The sequence below is a fragment of the Zootoca vivipara genome, chromosome 14, assembly GCF_963506605.1.
Source record: "Zootoca vivipara chromosome 14, rZooViv1.1, whole genome shotgun sequence".
Classification (NCBI taxonomy): domain Eukaryota; kingdom Metazoa; phylum Chordata; class Lepidosauria; order Squamata; family Lacertidae; genus Zootoca; species Zootoca vivipara.
The window spans coordinates 43,873,148-43,895,088 of NC_083289.1; the positions used below are offsets into that span (position 1 = coordinate 43,873,148).

At 43.2% G+C, this 21,941-nt stretch overlaps 1 protein-coding gene across 1 annotated transcript; it reads right to left on the reverse strand.

Moving 5' to 3' along the window:
* Positions 1-254: 254 nt before the first annotated feature.
* Positions 255-21,736, reverse strand: PMS2 (PMS1 homolog 2, mismatch repair system component). The gene is made up of 15 exons (XM_035131626.2): positions 21,506-21,736; positions 20,675-20,814; positions 18,592-18,678; positions 17,010-17,112; positions 16,595-16,778; positions 15,239-15,406; positions 14,730-14,827; positions 13,784-13,883; positions 13,513-13,597; positions 11,328-11,480; positions 9,062-9,929; positions 7,608-7,775; positions 5,785-5,885; positions 3,548-3,717; positions 255-1,520 (listed from the first exon to the last, which is right to left on the reverse strand). Exons 1-15 carry the CDS (start codon positions 21,523-21,525, stop codon positions 1,377-1,379), a joined length of 2,589 nt encoding a protein of 862 aa, XP_034987517.2. The 5' UTR covers positions 21,526-21,736; the 3' UTR covers positions 255-1,376.
* Positions 21,737-21,941: the final 205 nt, after the last annotated feature.

The window sequence follows — 21,941 nt, forward strand, 5'->3', positions numbered from 1 at the left end:
CTAAAGGCGGCAAACACTCAGGCAATAAAACAATTAGAACATCTAAAATTAACTCCCAACAAATGCAGGCTCCCCTTGAAAGGCTTGCTGAAAGAGGGAGGTGACACTGAAAAGGGAGAGAGACAGCATCTAACATTTAACAGGAGGGAATTCCAAAGGGCAGGTGCCACAAGACAAAAGGCAAGATGTTCCCCAGAGTCAGCTTCTGGTTTTAGCGTCTGGATAAGTGAGGGTACTGAATACACACCACAACGAATTCTTTAAGAAAATCATTTAATGAGAAAGCTGGAGAATGTTCATTTATTTTTTAAAAAAATATTTTAAATATCTATCTGTTATAAAAACAAAGGGCCATCCCTAGTAAGAACGTATGTACACAAATCCTTCCTATATACAGGTTATTTAATAAAAGGAAACTGTTTATAGCAGTGAAGCTACACTAATATAAATGACCAGAAGATCATTCCGTAATAGATTAACCAACCAGGGCAGTGCTGCCCCAACCCAGTGGGCAGAAAATGCAGTTTATTGGGTTCTCAAGATTATTAGGCGTTGGGACTACTTTGGATTAACCACCAAGGGAAACACCACAAATTGCCTCCTACCGTCCCATAATTTTGAGACAATTGTCTGGAGCATAGGACAATGTCAGTCTCCCAAAATGCTCCTTCTCTCTTTGTTCACCTACAGGGCAGGTGAAAAGTAACTGCCGTGGGGGAAAAACCCTGAAGGGAGAAACATATTTTCTCCCTGCCTCACACATAGTTTGATGTAGACCAGGCATCCCCAAACTGCGGCCCTCCAGGTGTTTGGGCCTACAATTCCCATGATCCCTAGCTAAGAGGACCAGTGGTCAGGGATGATGGGAATTGTAGTCCAAAACATCTGGAGGGCCGAAGTTTGGGGATGCCTGATGTAGACCAAAGGCAGCAACATAACTCAGACCAACCCTTAATCCAGAGAAACAGGTGCTGGCTTGATCTTCCGGCCTTTTTTGTTCTAAAAGGGTAGTAAAAGGTGTTGCAGGACTTAATGACAGCTCACCTGCACAGGGATAAGGGGAGACACTGTGGATCTATGCCAGTGTCCTGATAAAACATTTGCAGAGATCCAAGGATCATGGGGTTTGGTGCATTGTGGGAGATGCAAGAGATGGGCAGCTATAACCTCAGTTACACACACTTAATTGCATCAGCGCAGTCGCTTTGCCCATCTAGTCGTTTATTTCTTGAACAAAATGGTAAGCTTGATCTTTTGTGCTGCAAAGAGAGAAAGAGACTTTCGTGATAAATCACAATCCTATGAAAGAAGTCTCAATAGCATCCGCCAATGGAATAAATGCTAAAGATGTCCTAGCGAGCGTGCATAGAGGTTCGTTATTCTTGTGAAATCAGATCTAGATTGGCTATATGCCTTATGGTAGGTCTTCCGTGTGGGCAATTCCAAGGATGCTCAATCTCACCCATGTGGGTGACGAGTTTCTTCATCTCATTTACATTAAGCGCTGTTCCAACCATCACCTGTAGATGAAAAAATAAATTGTTAAAAGTCTCATGAGGGTCAGTACTTCCATTATCTATTTTTGGCCGACATACTTTACTTCCTTAATCTTTAAAAAGGAAGTTCCCTCCTATGTCCCATTACCCAGTAAGCAGCTTTGAGTGTTATTTTAATAGAAAAGCAAGAAATGAATATGAATCCATGGCGTGGGGAACCTCAAGGCCAGCAGATAAATATGTGCATGTTATTGAAAATGACTAGAGGCCATCTGTGAACGCTATTCCCTCCCAGATTCCGCCGCTCTGATCACTTGGGACAATGACAAAATCCATAAATGGATTCTTGACAGGGACAAAGCGCTGGACCTGGCTCTATCCAATGCAGCCAACCTAGCCACGTGGTTTCCTCGCGTGAAGGGAGTAAGATCTATGGCACACTATCTGAGTGACCTGACGAACCCTACACAAAGAAGAGCCTTCACACTTGCCCGTTTCCACTCCATTCCCACAGCATTCTTACAGGGTATATTTTCCAACACTCCCCCCGGTCTTCGACTCTGCCCGTGTAACAAGGGAAAGATAGAGGATTTTATCCACTTTTTCTTTCACTGCCCCCTATACGACGCAATAAGACCCAAGGCTCCTTATACTAATTCCTCCACTCATTGCCTTGGAAGATGACCGCATGAAATTTCTATTGGTGGACGCTAACCCCAGGGTTACCCGCGCAGTGGCCATCTATATCTTGCAGGCCCTGAAACTCAGAGCTCTTTTGATAGGCTAACTTTCTCTAGACTCGGATTTCTCTAAACATTTTCTAACGGACAAAACACACATGATGCATCCTAGTTTTTACCAAATTCTGTTTTATATAGCATGATTTTATATTTGATGGTTTGTAAGTGTATTTGATACATTCCCTGTATAATAGCGGTAGGTTACCGCTTGGATCTTTTATGTGCTATGGCCAACCGGCTAATGCAATAATTTTTGTTGTTGAAAATGACCTGGATTTTATTTTGGAACAAACAGCAAACTAACTGCATGTTGCACTCTAATAGGAAGTGCAAATGAATGCACACCAATTAGCCGTTCTGAAAATACGGGTTTAGTGTAGTCTTCTTCTTCTTCTTTGGTGATCACTCGTGGCCAAGTAAGATTGTCTTCCATAAACACGGTTTTAACAAAATAAAAAAATTCCTTCAGTAGCACCTTAAAGACCAACTAAGTTTTTATTTTGGTATGAGCTTTCGTGTGCATGCACACTTCATCAGAACAATGATGTTTTAACAATGAGTCTGTGAGTGACTGTGGAGGACAATTCTGGACCCACACGTCCTTCCAGAGTGGGTACATGGGTTTCCGGGCGGGGGTTGATCACGGTGTGGATTTGCCAAACGTGCCTTTCTCATAGCACATTTCTCATTTGTGTCCTGAGTTTGTGTGTCTTCAAACCCCATGACACCTTTGGTAAAGGCTGTTCTCCAACTGGAGTGGTCGCAGGCCAGTGTTTCCCAGTTGTCAGTGTTTATACAGTCAAACCTCGGTTTGCGACCACCTCCGTTTCTGACCACCGCGGACCCGGAAGTGTTTACATCTGGGTTCCGTGGTGCTCAGATGCGCAGAAGTGACCTGCGGAGCACGCATGTGCTCTATCGGCGCTTCGCGCACGCGCAGAAACATGCCTTCGGCGAGCGACCAATTTGGGGAGCGACCGGTTCTGCAGAACGGATTGTGGTCGCAAACCGAGGTACCACTGTACTACATTTTGTAAGATTTGCCTTGAGACAGTCTTTAAACCTCTTTTGTTGACCACCAGCATTACGCTTTCCATTTTTAAGTTCGGAATAGTTGCTTTGGAAGACAATAATCAGGTATCCGCACATGACTAGTCCAACGAAGTTGATGTTGAAGAATCATTGCTTCAACACTGGTGATGTTTGCTTCTTTCAGTACACTGATATTAGTTCACCTGTCTTCCCAAGTGATGTGTAATGTGATGTGATGGATTTAGTGTACGGTCTATTTAGCAATGGATGTATACTTACAGACTTTCTACATGCTCGAGAAGCAAACATCTGTCTTACTCTGGAAGGCCTGCACATCACTCCAGGGCAGTCGCTTAACATGAAGATTAACTCCTCTATATCTTGTGGACCAAAAGTCCAGTTTTTGCTTGTAGGTAAAGAAATGAGTTTAACTCTTTGGGTAACAGGACCTGAAAGGTTTTAAATGAATAATTTAATAGCCCTTTCATCACTGTAAGGATAGAAGGGGGAATTTTCACATTGTTTACACCACACTTTTCATGCTTACATTGTTTAAAATCCAAAAGTAAATGAAAAATTCCTACTTATAATCTAAGACCTGAAATTTAGATGTTTAAATCGTACGTATGCTCTTAATGCAGTAAGAGCATCTGGTGTGGCGCTGCGAATGTAGGTCTTCACATTCAGCTGATTATTGACTGATTGATTGAATTTAAATACCACCCTATACCCGGAGGTCTCAGGGCGGTTCACAGAACAAAATCAAAATATAAAACAAATATATATATAAAATCAAAATAGAAACAACAACCCAATACCACACACACCCCTATTAAGGCAGCTGTTGGAAGATTGAGCGTGTCTCAAAAATAATTTTAAAATTTAATGATTTCTGCTTTCGTGTTACGATTTCTAATTTTTAAAATACAGAGCTGAAAAACGAATGCATGAAGAATTAAGAGAAACAACAGAGGAATTCGTAACAAATGGGTCCTGCTGCAGTTAGGTGTGATTTTCGACATGGCACCAACACAGGACAAACAGGAAGCACAACTGTTTCACTTCCTCTCCATTCTCATCTCTCTCTCATGTCCAAAATAGACCCTTTCACACCCCAGACCTCCAGAGATGAATGCCGCCCCATCTTCACAAGTCTGCATACCTCCCTGCCTCGTAACACTAGAACTCGTGGACGTCCAATTAAGGGTTCAGAACAGACCAAAAGAAAAAGCACTGAAACACATAGGCAAACTATGGGATTTTCCCCCACAGGTGGCAGTGGTGGCCACCAACTTGAATGGCTTTAAAAGAGGATTAGACAAATTCATGGAGAAGGTGATCAGTGGCTATTAGGGTTGTGCTCTGCCTCTAATATCAGAGGCAGTATGTTTCTGAATACCAGTTTCTGGAAACCACAGGAGGAGAGAGTGCTCGTACGCTCAGGTCCTGCTTACGGGCATCCCATAGGCATCTGGTTGGCCACTGTGAACAGAATGATGGACTTTGATGGGCCATCGGCCTGATCCAGCAGGCTCTTCTTATGAGAGTAGGAGATAGAAGCTGTTAACACTAACAGTTTAATTTCTTACCAGCCATTCACCATGAGCTTCCATGGTGGGTTACGATTAAAAAACCCAAGATTGAAGTTCAGACTGATTCAGACAGTAAAGAGAGATGTGAAAAACAGAAAGCACAAGGCAGAACATTTCCTGTTTTCTTTGCATGAATATCACAGTGGAGAGGTTGCACTCCGGACTGTTTTGCACATTACTATAGCAACATGGGAGCTGCTTCCCTAGTCTTGCTTTATTCCATAGCAACATGAAAGGTCTATAACGCTCAGGTTGACAACTGCTCACCAGGAAGGAGAGCACTACTGTGGGAAGGAACCATAGCCGTGGGCCCAGCTACTTGGTTCCTTTGTCTATACTGCATAAACTCTGTGAGAAGAAAACCCCAAGGCATTGCTAAGAATAATTTCTATTAAGATGTAAAGCTGATGAAAGTAAGACCAAGGAGCGTAGCTCCCTGGCTTTTTTTCAGGGCAGGAGCAATGACATTTGCCAGAACACCGTAACTCACAGACTTTTCTTGCTCTGGCAAGTGAAAGGAAACAAGATTTTGAAGTTTCATTTACATGGAGGAAGTTAGAAAAGGAAGGAAACAATGAAGCAGAGGCTAGATACATCTTTCCTTTTCTTTGATGGGGTTCCTGATCTCATGGTAGCGGGTGTAAGTGGTGACACTACCTTTGCAAGATTGCTTGAATTTCAGCTGGGTGAGAAAAGCTCAATGTGTTCTACAAGTTGAACCAATGCAGTCCAAAGCAATCCCTACTTACATGCCACATAGCTGGATGGAGATTACTCCCAAGGACCTATGTAAATGATTGTTGCATACTATACACTGCTGCTGCTTTTCGCTGGGTATTGGTGTTGGAGAGAAAGAGACAGCAAAGGAACTTGGGCAGATCTTTGTACCTTAGATATTAGCATCCCGTTTAGGCAGAAACTCACCATCTTCATCAATAACAAAATCAAATCCATTCTTTCTGAAAATGTCCAGGTTTTCCATTAAAATGCTTTCGCCTACAGCAGTTAAGTTAAGATTCTGAGGCCTGAAATAATGGGGGACATTGAAAAAAGAATAGGGTGTGAAGTTAGTGTGACAAGTGTTTATCTTGATACATTCTGGCAAAAGTTAGCCCCCACCTGATACATTTAAAGCAGTCTCATATCACTTGGGCACTGTAGTTTAAGGGTGCTAGGAATTGTGGGGAGACCATTTTTTAATGAATGGACTGTGGACAAACACGGTAGATAAAAATATCTATACTAGATATCATGTTAGAAAGTTATGTTAAAGTAATCAAGAAAAGATAAAGCAGGATGAGATAAAATTTGAAAAAGGAAAGCGATGTTCAAACAATAGGAAGTCAATTTTTCTTTTTGTGTTTTTTCTTTTTGTATTTTTGGTATAAAAGGTAAAGGGACCCCTGACCATTAGGTCCAGTCGTGACCGACTCTGGGGTTGCGCGCTCATCTCGCATTATTGGCAGAGGGAGCCGGCGTATAGCTTCCAGGTCATGTGGCCAGCATGACAAAGCCGCTTCTGGCAAACCAGAGCAGCACATGGAAACGCCGTTTACCTTCCCGCTGTAGCGGTTCCTATTTATCTACTTGCATTTTGATGTGCTTTCGAACTGCTAGGTTGGCAGGAGCTGGGACCAAGCAACGGGAGCTATTTTGGTATATTTGTACCTTATTCCTTCTTTATATTTGATTTCCTTTGCTATTTTGTATTTTTAGCTCTCCTTTGCATTTCTTCCTTTTGTATTATTTCTCGATTTGTTTTGTAACTTTTAAAGTATGCAAATAAAGATTTATATTATTTAAATAAATAAAAAAGGAATTGTGGGGAGACCCCTGTTCCCACCAACCAATCCCAGACTTCCCTGAAGAGGGCTTGTTAAACCACACTGGTAATTGTAGCTCTTAAACTACAGTTTCCACAATTGTTTAGGGGAAAGCCATGACTCTCCTTAAATGGTATAGTACTGCTTTAAATGAATAAAGCAGATGACGTCCCAAAGTTCCTCCAAAGAGCAGATCGAGATATTTTAATATACATCCAACGAAATGCTTTTTACTACTATCTTTGTTTTCTATTTTTAAAATGAAGTTCAGAGGGGGAAAAGGTTTGAGTAAGCCAAGGCTAACCTCAAATGTATCAAAAGACCTCACATTAAGCTTAGCATTCATAGGATCTTTGACAGCTAAACTTCTTTTTAAAAGTACTTAAAATGCTGTAAAACCTGCCATAACCTGTGGCCAATTTTCAATTCTAGCCCGACTGCTAAGTACTTAAGGCAGGCATCCCCAAACTCGGCCCTCCAGATGTTTTGGGACCACAGTTCCCATCATCCCTGACCACTGGTCCTGCTAGCTAGGGGTGATGGGAGCTGTAGTCCCAAAACATCTGGAGGGCCGAGTTTGGGGATGCCTGACCTAAGGGGTTCAGGACACAGGTTCATGGGATGTGTTTGCATATGCTAATTTATAGATTACCCCTGAGAAATTAAGATGGAGGACTGCTGGTGCCTCAACTTGCAAAGTACTTGGCAGTGGACCCAGACACCCTATAAGCAAAGTAAAGCACAAACTAAGGCTTTAAAAAGTGAGGCAGGAAGAAAAAGAGCTCCAGGGATAGGGTTGCCAGACTCAATAGAGGACAGGACTTCTGTGCTTTTAATTGCCCTGCTCTCTTTTGAGTCTGGAAACCTTAAAGAGAAACCTGCAGACTCTACCGAGTGGCCAGCTGCTCATCTCGGGACACTTACGTGATCAGCTTCTGCCCCTGCAGAACAGTGTGCTCTTGCAACATCTCGAAGTTGTACTTCTCATCTGAAGCATGTTGATCAATGATGAAGAGGTCCGAGTTCAGCTTGGCTATTATAAACCCTAAATTGAACTGGCCGATTATGTCCATTTTAGCAAACATCTCTTTCCTGTATATAGGGAAAGGGTGGGGAGAAAAATGAGCAGGTTAAAAACTGTTATGGTCTGAAGCTCAACATCAAAAAAACCAAGATCATGGCCACTGGTCCCATCACCTCCTGGCAAATAGAAGGGGAAGAAATGGAGGCAGTAAGAGATTTTACTTTCTTGGGCTCCTTGATCACTGCAGATGGTGACAGCAGTCACGAAATTAAAAGACGCCTGCTTCTTGGGAGAAAAGCAATGACAAACCTAGACAGCATCTTAAAAAGCAGAGACATCACCTTGCTGACAAAGGTCCGTATAGTTAAAGCTATGGTTTTCCCAGTAGCGATGTATGGAAGTGAGAGCTGGACCATAAAGAAGGCTGATCGCCGAAGAATTGATGCTTTTGAATTATGGTGCTGGAGGAGACTCTTGAGAGTCCCATGGACTGCAAGAAGATCAAACCTATCCATTCTGAAGGAAATCATCCCTGAATGCTCACTGGAAGGACAGATCGTGAAGCTGAGGCTCCAATACTTTGGCCACCTCATGAGAAGAGAAGAATCCTTGGAAAAGACCCTGATGTTGGGAAAGATTGAGGGCACTAGGAGAAGGGGACGACAGAGGACAAGATGGTTGGACAGTGTTCTCGAAGCTACGAACATGAGTTTGACCAAATTGCGGGAGGCAGTGCAAGACAGGAGTGCCTGGCGTGCTATGGTCCATGGGGTCACGAAGAGTCGGACACGACTAAACGACTAAACAACAACAACAAAAACTGTTATGTGTTTATCTTTAAGGGCAAGGGGAACTAGCAGCCCTTTAAGTTCCCTAAAAAGGTAAAGGACCCCTGACCACTCGCGAACGACTCTGGGGTTGCGGCGCTCATCTCGCTTTACTGGCCGAGGGAGCCGAGGTTTGTCCACGGAGACTTTTTCCGGGCCATGTGGCCAGCTGCCTAAAAGACTAGCAACTCCCTCCAGAAAGTTACAGTGAGAATCACAGTGAGTTGTGAAAAGCTCTCTCTGTCACCTCATGGTCAAGGACAGGTGTGTAAGCCCATACCCCAACAGGCAACATTGCCCTGCTGTCCCTCAAGCAGAGTATATGGGAGCCTGGGAAGAATTTTGCATGGGAGCCTAAGATGGAAAGCTGCGTCTCACAGTGCAAAGCAAAGCAAAGTTTCACCTACTCTACAGCGAGGATTTCCTGGTCACTGCAAATATTCCAGATGTACCACCCCAATTCCTTTCAAGTGAAACAGATACCATTGCCTTGCCAACAGAGGAATTTAAAAGGCACAGTCAAATACCTTATTTCTTTTCTTAATTCGTCTTCTGCCGTTTTATTTTCTCCTGGGCTAATTTTTGCCCTGAATTTCCTGAATTTTAGCGCTGCCTCTCTCTTCTCCTGTTCCTGGCTTAGCTTCTTTACTCTGCCCATCAGTGCGCTCAGAGAAAACTCCAACGGTACGGTTTTCTTCTCCAGTTCTACAGGTATGTCGTACTGCGACATGACAGAAGAACCCTGGTCATTCTCAGTCTTTGACGGAGTGGCCACCTGAGAAAGAGGCTGGCTCATCTTAAAACGTTTCATTTTGGGGGGTGAACTGTCTGCCTGCTGGGAAAATTGACTCTCTTTGCTTCGGTTCAATTTGCATTCAGCTCCACATAAATCCCCCCTCGCCTCAAGACCGCCACTTTGAACTTCTCTGAAAACAGGGAAATCTTCAAGAGGTGAGCCAATTGCGTTTTCACAGCTGGAACAGCTACCATTTTCTGGCGTGCTTAAACCCACTTCCGATTCTGCTGAGGTGCTCCCACAACCAGAATCTCTATCTTCTACCAATTTCTTGAGTTTTTTGCCTGAAAGCATGAATGTACTTTGATCCTCCTCTCTTCCACTCTCTGCCTCTTTGCTGGAGCCAGTCTTCTTCTTTGGAGAATCCAAAATGCTAAAAAATGCCGGAAGTTCTTTCTGCCCAGAGGAACTTGGTTGACGTTTGGCATTTTCAACACCATGAAAATGGGTCTTTTTTGCCTGGTGGAGAGAAAATGATTCCCTAAGTTTGGCAACAGTGATTGTTGTTTTTTCTTTTACGCTCGGATTCTGAGAGGAGGAGCCACGGGAAGTTTCCAAGGCAGGGCTTTCTGCCTCTTCTCGAAGCACTGTGAAATTTCCTAAGAAAGGGTGAAGAGAGGAGAGTTTTAAATTGCAATTTAAAAATCAACCCGCAGGAATAAATCAAGGCCCAATAGTGAACTCTGAAGCTCCATTTAGAGAAAGAACAACGAGAGCAGGGGTGGGGAACTGTTTCTGGCCAGCCAGCTGGATCCTAGATCCCCCCAACCCCAGTGGATCACTCTGACAGTTGGATGGAGGCCCGCCCAATTGTCAATCACCTGGCTTCATAATGACATTGGGTGACAAAATTTTTCTTTGTAGTGTGGCAAGCTATGCTACAAAAGGAAGGCAAGCTATGCTACAAAAGGAAATCCAAGTCAAGTGAGGCTCTGCAGTGTAGCTCTGCAGTGGAGTTTCCTATGGGGAACTTGGTCTTGCAGCAAATCCAGCAGACTGGCAGTCACCATCAATTGACGCTGACAACAAATCTGACATCAGGAACCACAAGACAGAGAAACCAGTAGGAGAACACTTCAATCTCCCAGGACATTCTATACAAGATCTCAAAGCAGCTGTTTTATTACAGAAAAATTTCAGGAACAGATTGGAAAGAGAAGTTGCTGAATTGGAACTCATTACCAAGCTGAAAACCATGGAACCACCTGGGATGAACAAAGACATTGGATTCTTATCTCATTATGCATGATCAAGCTTTCTTTAGTGCCTCAGCCCTTGCTTTTCCCCGCAGGACCAATTGCAGTCATCAGCAGTCGTTAACAGCCATCTGAAGGTTTACCACTCCCATCAGCCCATCACCCATTCCCACCCACCACCCTCTGTATATACATAAGGGTCTGACTTCTGTTTCAAGTGTATCTGAAGAAGTGTGCATGCACACGAAAGCTCATACCAAAATAGAAACTTAGTTGGTCTTTAAGGTGCTACTGAAGGAATTTTTTTATTTTGCTTCGACTCAGACCAACACGGCTACCTACCTGTAACAATTGGGAGTGTACTTTAAGGCTCCAGATTGTGCAATGGCACAATTGTTTACTTGGCCCATAAGACATCAGGTGTGGAGCAAGGAGATGTGATTCAAGGAAATCAGCTTAGCAGGCCAAATTGGGACCCATCTTGTGAAAATGCCAAGCTCCATTTCACAAACAGCAGATGGAACTCATTGATACCTGATGCCTTGTCCGTAATGTCTTAAAACTGGCAAGGCACTGCAGGAAATCACATTAAAACTGTGCCTGAGTTTGTCTAACTAAACAAGGCCACAATTCTAAGTGGAAGCGATTGGCTCCGAGCCCCAGGGAATACAGCTGGGCTGACATGCACTGTGTGTAGCCGAACACCATCAGTTGAACCAGACAGTTAACAATGAACTTTTTAAAAAGCATAATTACCCACTTAGAGAGGGAGTTGGTTTAAATGGCTGCTGTCATTCCTACCTTTAATATCTGGCAATGTATGATTGACGATGAATTTGTTAACGTCACTGCCAAACATTCCCAACATTGAAGTCTTTAGAGTCGCTAATAGAAGTTTCTCCTCCTGCAACATTATTTGCCTTTTGTCGGGTGTCACATTGATGTCAACACATTCTAAAAACAAAGACATAATATTGGCTTGGTTCACATGTAACATTTAGTCATGGTTTTCTTAAGCCAAGCCATGGCATGTTTAACAAATGAATGAACCAAGAGCTGTCCTGCAGACAAAAAGCAAATGAACTATGCCTTGTCTCTCCAAAATCTTCTAGCAACTTTTTGCCTTTGCAATTTGGTGAGCATCTGGATGGACAAACAAACCATGATTAAGGGAGGGTGTTAGGTGAATATGCACCTCCAGGCTCTAGTTAAAATAAGCTAAAGTTCATTAAAGATAAAGGTAAAGGGACCCCTGACTGTTAGGTCCTGTCGCAGACAACTCTGGGGTTGCGGCGCTCATCTCGCTTTACTGGCTGAGGGAGCTGGCATACAGCTTCCATGTCATGTGGCCAGCATGACTAAGCCGCTTCCCGCAAACCAGAGCAGCACACAGAAACGCTGTTTACCTTCCCGCTGGAGTGGTACCTATTTACCTACTTGCACTGCATGCTTTCAAACTGCTAGGTTGGCAGGAGCAGGGACCGAGCAATGGGAGCTCACCCTGTCGCGAGGATTCGAACTGCCAACTTTCCAATCGGCAATCCCTTGGCTCTGTAGTTTAACCCACAGCGCCACCATTAGTAAACAACAAATCATGGCTTCATATTGTGGTTTGTTAGCAGTGAACAAGCCAATTCAGGCACTTCACCCCAGTTTAGAAGAATTTTTATCAACAGGGTAAATTTTAAAACTAATGCACTTCAGAGTGTAAAGATTACCGTATATGCTGGCGTATAAGGCGACTGGGCGTATAAGACGACCCCTTACTTTTCAAGTTAAAATATAGAATTTGGGGTGTACTCCAGCCCTTTTTTGGCGGGGAGGGGAGGGGAGGCTGTCTTCTCCAGCACTCAAGTCTGCAGCCGGGGAAATGGTGGTTTGTTTGTTTGTTTGTTTGTTTGTTTGCTTAGTTATTGAGAGGGGGAAAGAAGCCAGAGAGAGGAGAGATAGAGAAGCAGAGAAATCGAGCAAAAGGGGGGAAAGAAACCATAGAGAGGATAGCGATAGAGGGGCAGAGACATCGGAGGCTCACACAGCCAGCGAAAGACGCTGAGCAGCAGTGAAAGAGAGAGCGGAGAGAGAGACAACGAGGCTGGCTCAGTGAGCAAAAGGGGAATAGAAGCCAGGGAGAGGGAGAGGGAGAGGGAGGCAGAGAAATCGAGCAAAAGGGGGGAAAGAAACCATAGAGAGGATAGCGATAGAGGGGCAGAGACATCGGAAGCTCACACAGCCAGCGAAAGACGCTGAGCAGCAGTGAAAGAGAGAGCGGAGAGAGAGAGAGAGAGAGAGACGGAGAGATCCCTTTGCTTTGCGCTGACAAAAAGAGAAGAGGCAGCAGCTTGACACCAATGAAATACACAAAACTGTATCTCTGCGCTGATCCAGGTGACAAAGCCATGAGGGAGCCATTCTCCCTGGCGGGGAGCAGCCCCCTCCCGAGCACGCTTCTTTGCGTTCATATGGTCACTGCATACAGTGGGGATGCGGCCGTTTTTGAGCTCCCCCCACCGTATGCGGTGACCGCAGATTCTTGGACCCGGCGTATAAGACGGGCCCCCAACTTTTGAAAAAAATTTCCTGGGTTCAAAAGCCGTCTAATACGCCAGTATATACGGTATGTATCAATTTACATCACAATCTGAAAAAAACCCAGCACACATTTACTTGAAGTAGGATTATCAGCTTTTGTACTAGACTTCTTGCTGCTTTTTATCAGCAGCGGGTAGTCAAGCAGCATGCCATGGAAAGCTTCATCTGCTGATTTCTGCTTATCAAACCTCTATTAAAAGGAAAGAAGAAAAACAGGCTCCTTTTAAAAAATGGCCTGGTGGCAACCTGCCTTATGAGTACAGTATTGGAATTGAGATTTACTTCCAACCAAGGGACGGAGAATCAGGATGTTTTATCCCAACTGCTAATCAACAACTGCACACATAAACATACTTAAATCTTCCAAGTTTTTCCTAGAGAAATGTGTGTGACTCACCGGAATTTGCACATATGTTAAGAGCCACAAACGGATACTGGTGTCTGTTGTACATGTGGTACACTTCATTCACAACTTTGGAAACCTGTCCAGAAAAGAAGAAGGCGTTGCAGACAGACTTCTATTTGTGCTCGCTGCGATTCAATCTGCTTTCTTAAAAAGCTTCATTGCACCACTTCCGTGACACAGTGGGTGGAAAGACAAACTACAGCTCAAAGGCTGTAAAAGCGAAGAACAAAGGCATTGTGCATATTGTGAGAGAGAGCCATACCTTGCCTGCATCACAGGGACGCTGGTTGATAAAGAAGAACTGCCTGTCTGTGGTACTTCGCCCGACACCGTGATCGCAACGGGAAACAAAGCCTGTGATACTGATCGAAGTTAATATGTCAAGGATATAGTTCTTCCAAAGGAGAAAAGCACAGAAGCTGCACAATTTGACACACTTTTCTTTCTTCCTTTTTTTTAAAAAAAGACTAAAGCTGAGGTTTGTGAGCTACGGTACCACAGACTCTCACACCAACAAATCTTTCACCAATTCTCAACTAACTTTCATCCTGGGAGAGGGCAACCTTCAGCAAACTCCTCAATCACTGCTGAGCGAGTGAGGAAGCTAAGCAATTATGCCAGGTACGCTGGCTTTAAAAATAAATATGAGCTTTTAATTCCTGGGTCCTTCTTCAAAAGTTCTCAAAGTCTGTCACAGCAGGTCTACCCATATCCAGAAAATAACTATCCACACATCCTTAAATATAAAAGATAAAGGGATTACAATATTTATTTTTTATTATTATTCAGCTGCTCTTAAACTGTGGGGAATGACTATTCCAAGCTGAATATCTTGACATGCTAGACACAGCTGGTACACCTGTCAGAGACACCCAGAACTTCGACCAGGAAGCTTGTGGGACTCATTTCACTTAAGCCTAATTTAGCTTATCTTTGCCCTAAATGCTTAAAATGAGAACACAGCAATTTTCACGCAGTCTCCTAAATTGGTTCCAGGTGGCAATGAAGACTAATAGATGTGACTGACACACCTTAAAATTGTAGAACTGAATGGTTAAGGCCACAATCCTAAACATATCTACTCAGAGGTCCCACTGAATTCAGTGGGCATTACCCTCGTGTAAGGAGGGATTTAGGATTTGCAGCCTAAGCCAATTAAACATAGGGAAGCTGCATAGACTGTGAGGTACGTACAATCTTCTACTTACGTATAAAAATTGGCTGGCATATCAGAAGCATTCAGGCCATATTCTTCACAGACAGCATCACTAGGAGGTAGCTGAACGAAAGGAACCAAGCTCTGCACCTGGAAATAAGTGGTAGTTGATGAAACTCGTTTCTCCTTCTCAGCCACTGCCCTTGGAACCTCCAAAAACCAGAGGTTCACCTACCAGCGCAAGGCTGCTTAGAAACTGTAAATAGTCTCCCACTTCTCTTTAAGCCTCTGGTTTTCGGAGGTTTAAGGAGCAGTGCAGGGCTGCTGACAAAGGGCTTTCAAACAGCTCCATGCTGCTCTTTGAAGGCCCAACATTCTGGGCTTCAAAGCACAGCACCACCCAATGTCACTAGGACAATTTTATTCCTGTCGTTAACTGTAACCAAGCATTAATTATGCAGGAGTAGAAGTACCTGTTGCATTAGTTCACTGTAGCAGCAGCAACCATACTACTAGTGGTTGTAACAATACGGATGATGATAATAATAATAACAGTAATACCTGCTTTTGTCCAAATATTGCTGCAATGTTTTCTTTTAAGTTTGAGCTCCCACTGGTGCACACCACAGCTTGCTTCTTCCCTTGGCCAACCTGATTGGTGCAGTTAATACGAACTCCTGTTGAAATGATACAGTATGCTTGTAACACGTGAACCATTTTTGCATACTCCTGGCAAAAACAAAGAGATAATGATTATTTTCTAGTGAATACGCAATGAAGCTTGCTTACACAGACTATGTGTGATCACTGCCATTTCCCTCCCACTTCAAAACACCTTTTAATTCATGGCTTATTATCCTACCTCATCACATAGAATATAATAACACAATAATGAGGGCTGGTGATTAGAACTGGTTAAAAGACTAAGCTGAGAACCACAAAGCCTCCCACTTACATTAACCTGCGTCTGTCACGAGCTTGCAAGACAGCTTGTCTAAGACTATCATATTCTCAATCTCTGGCCTACAACTGCAACATGGAGAATAGTACTGACCTACCTTAAAGGGTTGTTTTAGGGATTACCGCACTATAAGCACATGTGAAGTACATTGAACACTAAAGCACTAAAATAGTTACTACTATTGCCATTACCAGGCAAAGCCTCTTCTCTTTACCCAGGCTTTTGGCCTCTTTTAGTGTAGGTGGCGCTGTGGGTTAAACCACAGAGTCTAGGGCTTGCTGAGCAGAAGGTTGGCGGTTCGAATCCCTGCAACGGGGTGAGCTCCCGTTGCTCGGTCCCAGCTCCTGCCAACCTAGCAGTTCGAAAGCACTTCAAAGTGCAAGTAGATAAATAGGGACTGCTCCGGCGGGAAGGTAAACGGCGTTTCCGTCCGCTGCTCTGGTTCGCCAGAAGCAGCTTTGTCATGCTGGCCACATGACCCGGAAGCTGTCTGCGGACAAACGCCGGCTCCCTCGGCCTATAGAGCGAGATGAGCGCCGCAACCCCAGAGTCGGACACGACTGGACCTGATGGTCAGGGGCCCCTTTACCGTAGTGGCACCTTTAAGTCCTGCCTTTTATCTGCATAGCTGTGTTTTTAGTTTTTTATTGGAGGTTCTTAATTGGTTTTAATGTAAGTTGCTTTAGGTCACTCTGAGAAAAACGACTAACAAGTGTAATAATAAAAATGATAATGATCAACATTTATTTTTTTATTTTTTGCATCTACTAGACATATCCTTGAAGGAAGGCAGGTGTTTACTCAGAACTAGTTTCATGTTTATTTTTCTATCCTTCCCACTGACTTTACCACCTGGTAAAGGAACACCTTTATTCACTCCCTTCAATGGCCCTTGCCTTTGTTAGGATCTCTTACATTCATTCTTAAAAACGACGTTACTAGTAATCTGCTCCTACCTTCTTAATGTTGCGCTGAAATTCTTTATGTCGTACTGGCAAGGTATAAAATAACTGCTGCACACTGACAGTTGTCCCCTGTTGCCGTGGGCAGGGGGTCCTCAGAGTGATTTTCCCACTGTGGTCAAATACCAAGCGTGTGCCAACCTTTGCAGATTTGTGACAAGTAGTGATGGAAACTTCACTGGAGGAAAAGAACAAGTAAATGCTACAGGGGAACAAAAGCTTCCGGGAGTTAAAATACAAAACCCACCCCACATATAATGCCAACAATTTTAAATTGTAAAAACTTGCTTCTTTTAAACGTGGGCTCCCATTCTGCTCAAAGTTCTTACGGGAATGGGAAAGGACTGTGGTATAAGATGGACCAACCGCTTTGGCCAGAGCTCTGCACTTAAGCAGAGAAGAATCATACCTCAACGCACACAGGGAACTCAGAGCTTCACCTCGAAAGCCAAACGTTTCAACACGTGTAAGGTCAGAAAACTCTTGTATCTTAGAGGTATAGTGTTTCAGAGCTGGAAAAATAAATGGTAAGATAAAACAAGAAGACATTCAGATGTATTTTGTATAATATTACCTAGCATTAAAACAATTGATTCAAGGCTTTATTGCTTTATATCCGTGATGTGGTTTGGCATACGTTTAATTATTGGTTTGCAAATAACACAGCATTCTCAACAGTAAGTTCCATAAGACCATCAAGTCCAGAGTCTAAAACAACTCCCATCACCTATAGCCATTGACTATGCTTGCTGGGGCTGATGGGAGTTGTAGTTCAACAACATCTGTAGGGCCAAAGATCTTCCACACCTGGTTTGAGATTACCTAATTTTAGACTCTGGAATTAATGGACTTGTGCGCCCTGCCTCTTCTTTAAAGATGGCAACATGCATTATTTCAAAATGTGGTAAGTCACCCCTGCTCCGCTTGAGGACCCTCCTGCTTTTTCTTCTGACTGGACCTTGGACTTCTGCCCAAAAATATTCCCTGATGACACTGCCAATTCTCAAGCCACTCAAAAATCAGGTTTGCTTCTTCCTAGTCAACCAATGTCCCACTCACCAGCCCAGACTTCTCTGATCACCCAGAGTGGCAGTGTCAAAAGACAAAGCTGCCTTTACTAAAAAAAACTTAGTCAAGGAAACTGTTATAACTACAATAGTATTGCTCAGGCTTCCTCAACATCAGCCCTCCAGATGTTTTTTGCGTACAACTCCCATGACCCCTAGCTAGCAGGACCAGTGGTCAGGGATGCTGGGAATTGTAGGCTCAAAACATCTGGAGGGCCAAGGTTGAGGAAGCCTGGTATTGCCCATTCAGTTTGCATCTTAAGAGTTAATTCTGCTGTCAGTAAGTGACTATATACATTGTGCCTTGATTGGCTGTGAGTTCTGGGGGAGTTATTCCTCCATATATCTGGTTTAATGTTTCTGTACTGGGTACAAGGACTGAAGAAAGAAGGACAAAACCTCTCCGTTTCTTCCTCTGAACATCACATACACTATTTTTGTCCATTTTTGTTCAGTAAAGTGCTATCAAGATTTCTTTTCTCACTAGACTCTGTCATTTAAGTGACTTTGCTAGCAAAAGCAATGAGGGACAGGAAGTAGTGGAGACAATTTTCTTTCTGCTGCTTCCCCCCAATCCAACTGCTAACCCACAATTCACATAAAAGATACACTGCACAAAACTCCCTGTTCTGTTGAGGTCAAACCTATTCATCTGTGGCTCTCAACTCTCTCGTTACACTATATAGAAGACTTGAATATTGAAATATTTCTAAGGATGACAAAAGTACTGCTGCTAAAGTAAATGGTTTTAAAAATGCGGCTTTGCTGCATATGTGGTATGACCTAGCTGTATGTTTTTTGCTTTTCGCCATAAACATGAATATGGAAAGTAAAATTGGTTCTAAGATTATATTAATAGCTTCTCTTAACCAAACTGATCTGACAGATTTGCATATAGAAAACAAGACATGAAACAAAGCTTACTCAAGCCTGCGAAGTTCTCTTCCTCTACACCACAGCCGTTATCAGAAACTTCAATAAGATCTGCTCCATAATCTTTAAGTTTCACTTCTACAAATTATAAAGAATAATTTGTCACATAACAATTACAAAGCATCACCACATTTTGCCACATACAGGTTTACAGTAATGAAGGAATTTCTATACATTGTCCTTTTAACATTCAAAATGTATGCCAGGGCACTAGGGTGATGACCATAGCTGCCAAGTACACCGTTTTCCCCGGGAAACCCCCGTTTTTACTTATCTTTTCCCGGCGGTCCCCCGTATCACTTTGTCTCCCGTTTTTCTCCGTTATTTTCTCCTGCCGGCGGCCATTTTTTTCTGATTTGCCCTTCTATGGGCACCCAAAATGGCTGCCGCCAGCTTCGAAAGTCGTATCTACGCATGTCCGGTAGTGCGTAGATGCGACTTCCGGTGTCAGCGGTGGCCATTTTTGGTGCCCATAGATGGACAGAGCGACACCGGAAGTTGCGTCTACGCAACTTCCGATGTCACGTGGCTGCCGGTCCCGGATTCTGCAGTCCAGTGATGACTTTTTCATATTTTTTTCTCAAAAAATATTTCCTGTAGCACAAATGGATGAACTTTTGCCTATTAATGACTAAAATGAGGTATATTCCATTGAAATATTTAAAAAGGCCACGCACAAACCGTTTTTAAATTTTTTTGTATGCTGTTTTACCATTTCATAAAATTGTATTAACAATTCTATATATATTTCATACCAAATTTGGACACAACACCACATTCCACAATGGGGAGTGTTCTTAGCAACATAGGGTATACAAACGTCACACCTGCGCAAGGTAAAAGCCCCCTTTTGGGACCTCAAAACTCAGCCAGCAGACCCTGCCGGGCATGCTGGGAAAAGAACCTACAGGAGAGGTAGCAAAACATCATCCTCTAGCGGCGTCTATACTGTTACTGCAGCTAAAAAAAGCTTCCTTGTGTGTTTGATGACCCTATATAATGTTGTATATATGTGACTCTAAAGCAGTGGTTCCCAACAGGTGGTCCGGGGACCCCCAGGGGTCCGCGAGCTATGCCAGAGGGGTCCGCAAGATGCTATTAGAATAAAAAATATATTAAATATATTTCGTATGATAACAGATTTTTTGTTTTGGCCGCTCCCTGCATGAGCAGAGTCTAGCGCAAAACTAGAATTAGATAGAGGCAGTAGTTCTGCTGTATGCCATTAGGTGGCGCTTTACAAACACTACTGTTTTGCAAAGAGGCAGCGCGCGCATTCTACTAACGCTCACCTCCCCAAGATGCTTTGCACGCGTCGGCTTCATTTGTGCGCTACTGCGCAGGTACCCTGTCTTCTCCATTCCCCTCCCTCCTCCCTGGCGCACGCTGCCTCTTTGCAAAACAGTAGTGTTTGTAAACAAAGCGTTGTTTTTCGCGGAAGCTACAGTTCGCGTAGTTAAAAATGGACTGTTGGTTAAAAAGTGGTTCATCTCATTAAGAACTGAAAATTAAAACTAACTGTATACTGATGGAGTACTCTGTTGTAACTGTAAAAAACGTATAAATATAAAATATAAAAAGACTCTTAATTTGGCTCTCACTTTTTAATTTTAGGATTAGGAATTAATGGGGGTCCTTGTCACAATAGCGGCTCGATGAGGGGTCCTCGAGAAAATTTTGTTGGGAACCCCTGCTCTAAAGCTTGGGTTCAATTTTATATCTGCTTACAGTGACTTCAAAAATGGTCAAAAAACTGATAAAAAAATTTTTTAAAATCATTTTGTGCGTGAGGTTTTTTTTTAATCAAATCTCTTTGAAAGTAAGATTTTATCTAATATTTAATGAAAGCTCATCAAATAATGATACAGGGAAATGAGGTTGTAAAAAAGTCATCACCCTACAGGGCACTCTTAGTCAAACGTGTTTTTTTATTACTTCTGTTCTCTTTTCCATTTGTAAAAGCTGCGAGTCTGCAGACATGCCTCCCCCCCCCCCCCGCAAGTGCAAACACCAACATAAGCAACATGCTAATAATAAGATTGCTAAACACACACACATTTGACAGTAAGCTTACCAACACTGGTAGCACCAGCATCTATGCTATTTTCCACCAGTTCTTTCACCGCAGTACACAGATTCAGCACCACTTGTCCTGAACAAATCCGATGGACAGATTTCTGGTCTATTGGTTTGATAGCTTTAGCAGGCTGGTCCCTAAAATAAATAAAAAGCAAGAACAAAAAAAACAGAATTGGCTTTCGAGCCCCAAAATTGTTTGCAATAATCCGAAAGGCTGAGACTCATAAATCAGATCATTATTAACCTTGAAATGAAGAGCCTCACGCTCGACTGGCTAAGCTAATCCCGCAGGTTTTTATAGATTGCAATCATTTTGCTGACGGAAGGCCAATTACTTTATACAATTTATGCTGCATTTTTGATGCTCTATTATTATATTTTACTCACGTTATTGCTATTTATTGTTTGCATGCCGCTTCGGGAGTCATGTGAATGAAAAGCGGCATATACAGGTGAAACTCGGAAAATTAGAATATCGTCGAAAAGTGCATTTATTTCAGTAATGCAACTTAAAAGGTGAAACCAATATATGAGATAGATGCATGGCATGCAAAGCAAGATATGTCAAGCCTTTATTTGTTGTAATTGTAATTATTTGTCGTTGGGCGGGAATGTAATTAATGAAATGTAATAGCGATGTTTATTTTTGTATTATTGTAACTATTTCTTTTATTACTGTGGAATTTCCAAAAGAAAGCATTTGTAAAAATTAAAAGAAAAATAAAAAATAATAAGTTGCATTACTGAAATAAATGCACTTTTCGACGATATTCTAATTTTCCGAGTTTCACCTGTAAATGCAACCACAGCCTTGTTACGCGCTTACCTAGGAAAAGCAAGCTCCATGGCGTTGCTTCGGGGCTGCTGTTTTTCTCGTTCTTCCTCGGCGGCGCTGAAGTTATTTTTTGCTAAATGTCCAAAATGCAATATGAAAACGACGCCACCCCGTTCCTCACAGGCCCTTCCGCGGGGAATGAATCAAGAGCAAGCACGCAGGTCTAAGCAGCGCCTCACTCAGAACGTCCCCTTCGGAAGAGGCAACCCAAAGCAGCTCACTTCGCGCCGGCCCTGAACAAACTACAGCTCCCAGAATTCCTTGCGGGAAGCGCCGCTCCTCTCCGCCTCTTTGACCGTACTGCGCAGGCGTAGCCTGCCGTTCCCTCGTTAGCGCCGCACTTGCATCAGATTTTACTCTCCTCAGGCGACGAAGCCAATGGCAGAAAAGAAGCGCCGCCTTTTCCCGCCAGCGGGAGCCAATAAGA

Excerpts from the sequence above, each read along its gene's own strand:
- PMS2 (XM_035131626.2), bottom strand. The coding sequence starts at position 21,525 with ATGGAGCTTGCTTTTCCTAG. Across the intron at positions 18,679-20,674 it reads TGCTGGTGCTACCAGTGTTG|AAGTGAAACTTAAAGATTAT; the intron begins GTAAGCTTACTG and ends TATAATTTGTAG. Across the intron at positions 9,930-11,327 it reads TACATTGCCAGATATTAAAG|GAAATTTCACAGTGCTTCGA; the intron begins GTAGGAATGACA and ends ACCCTTTCTTAG.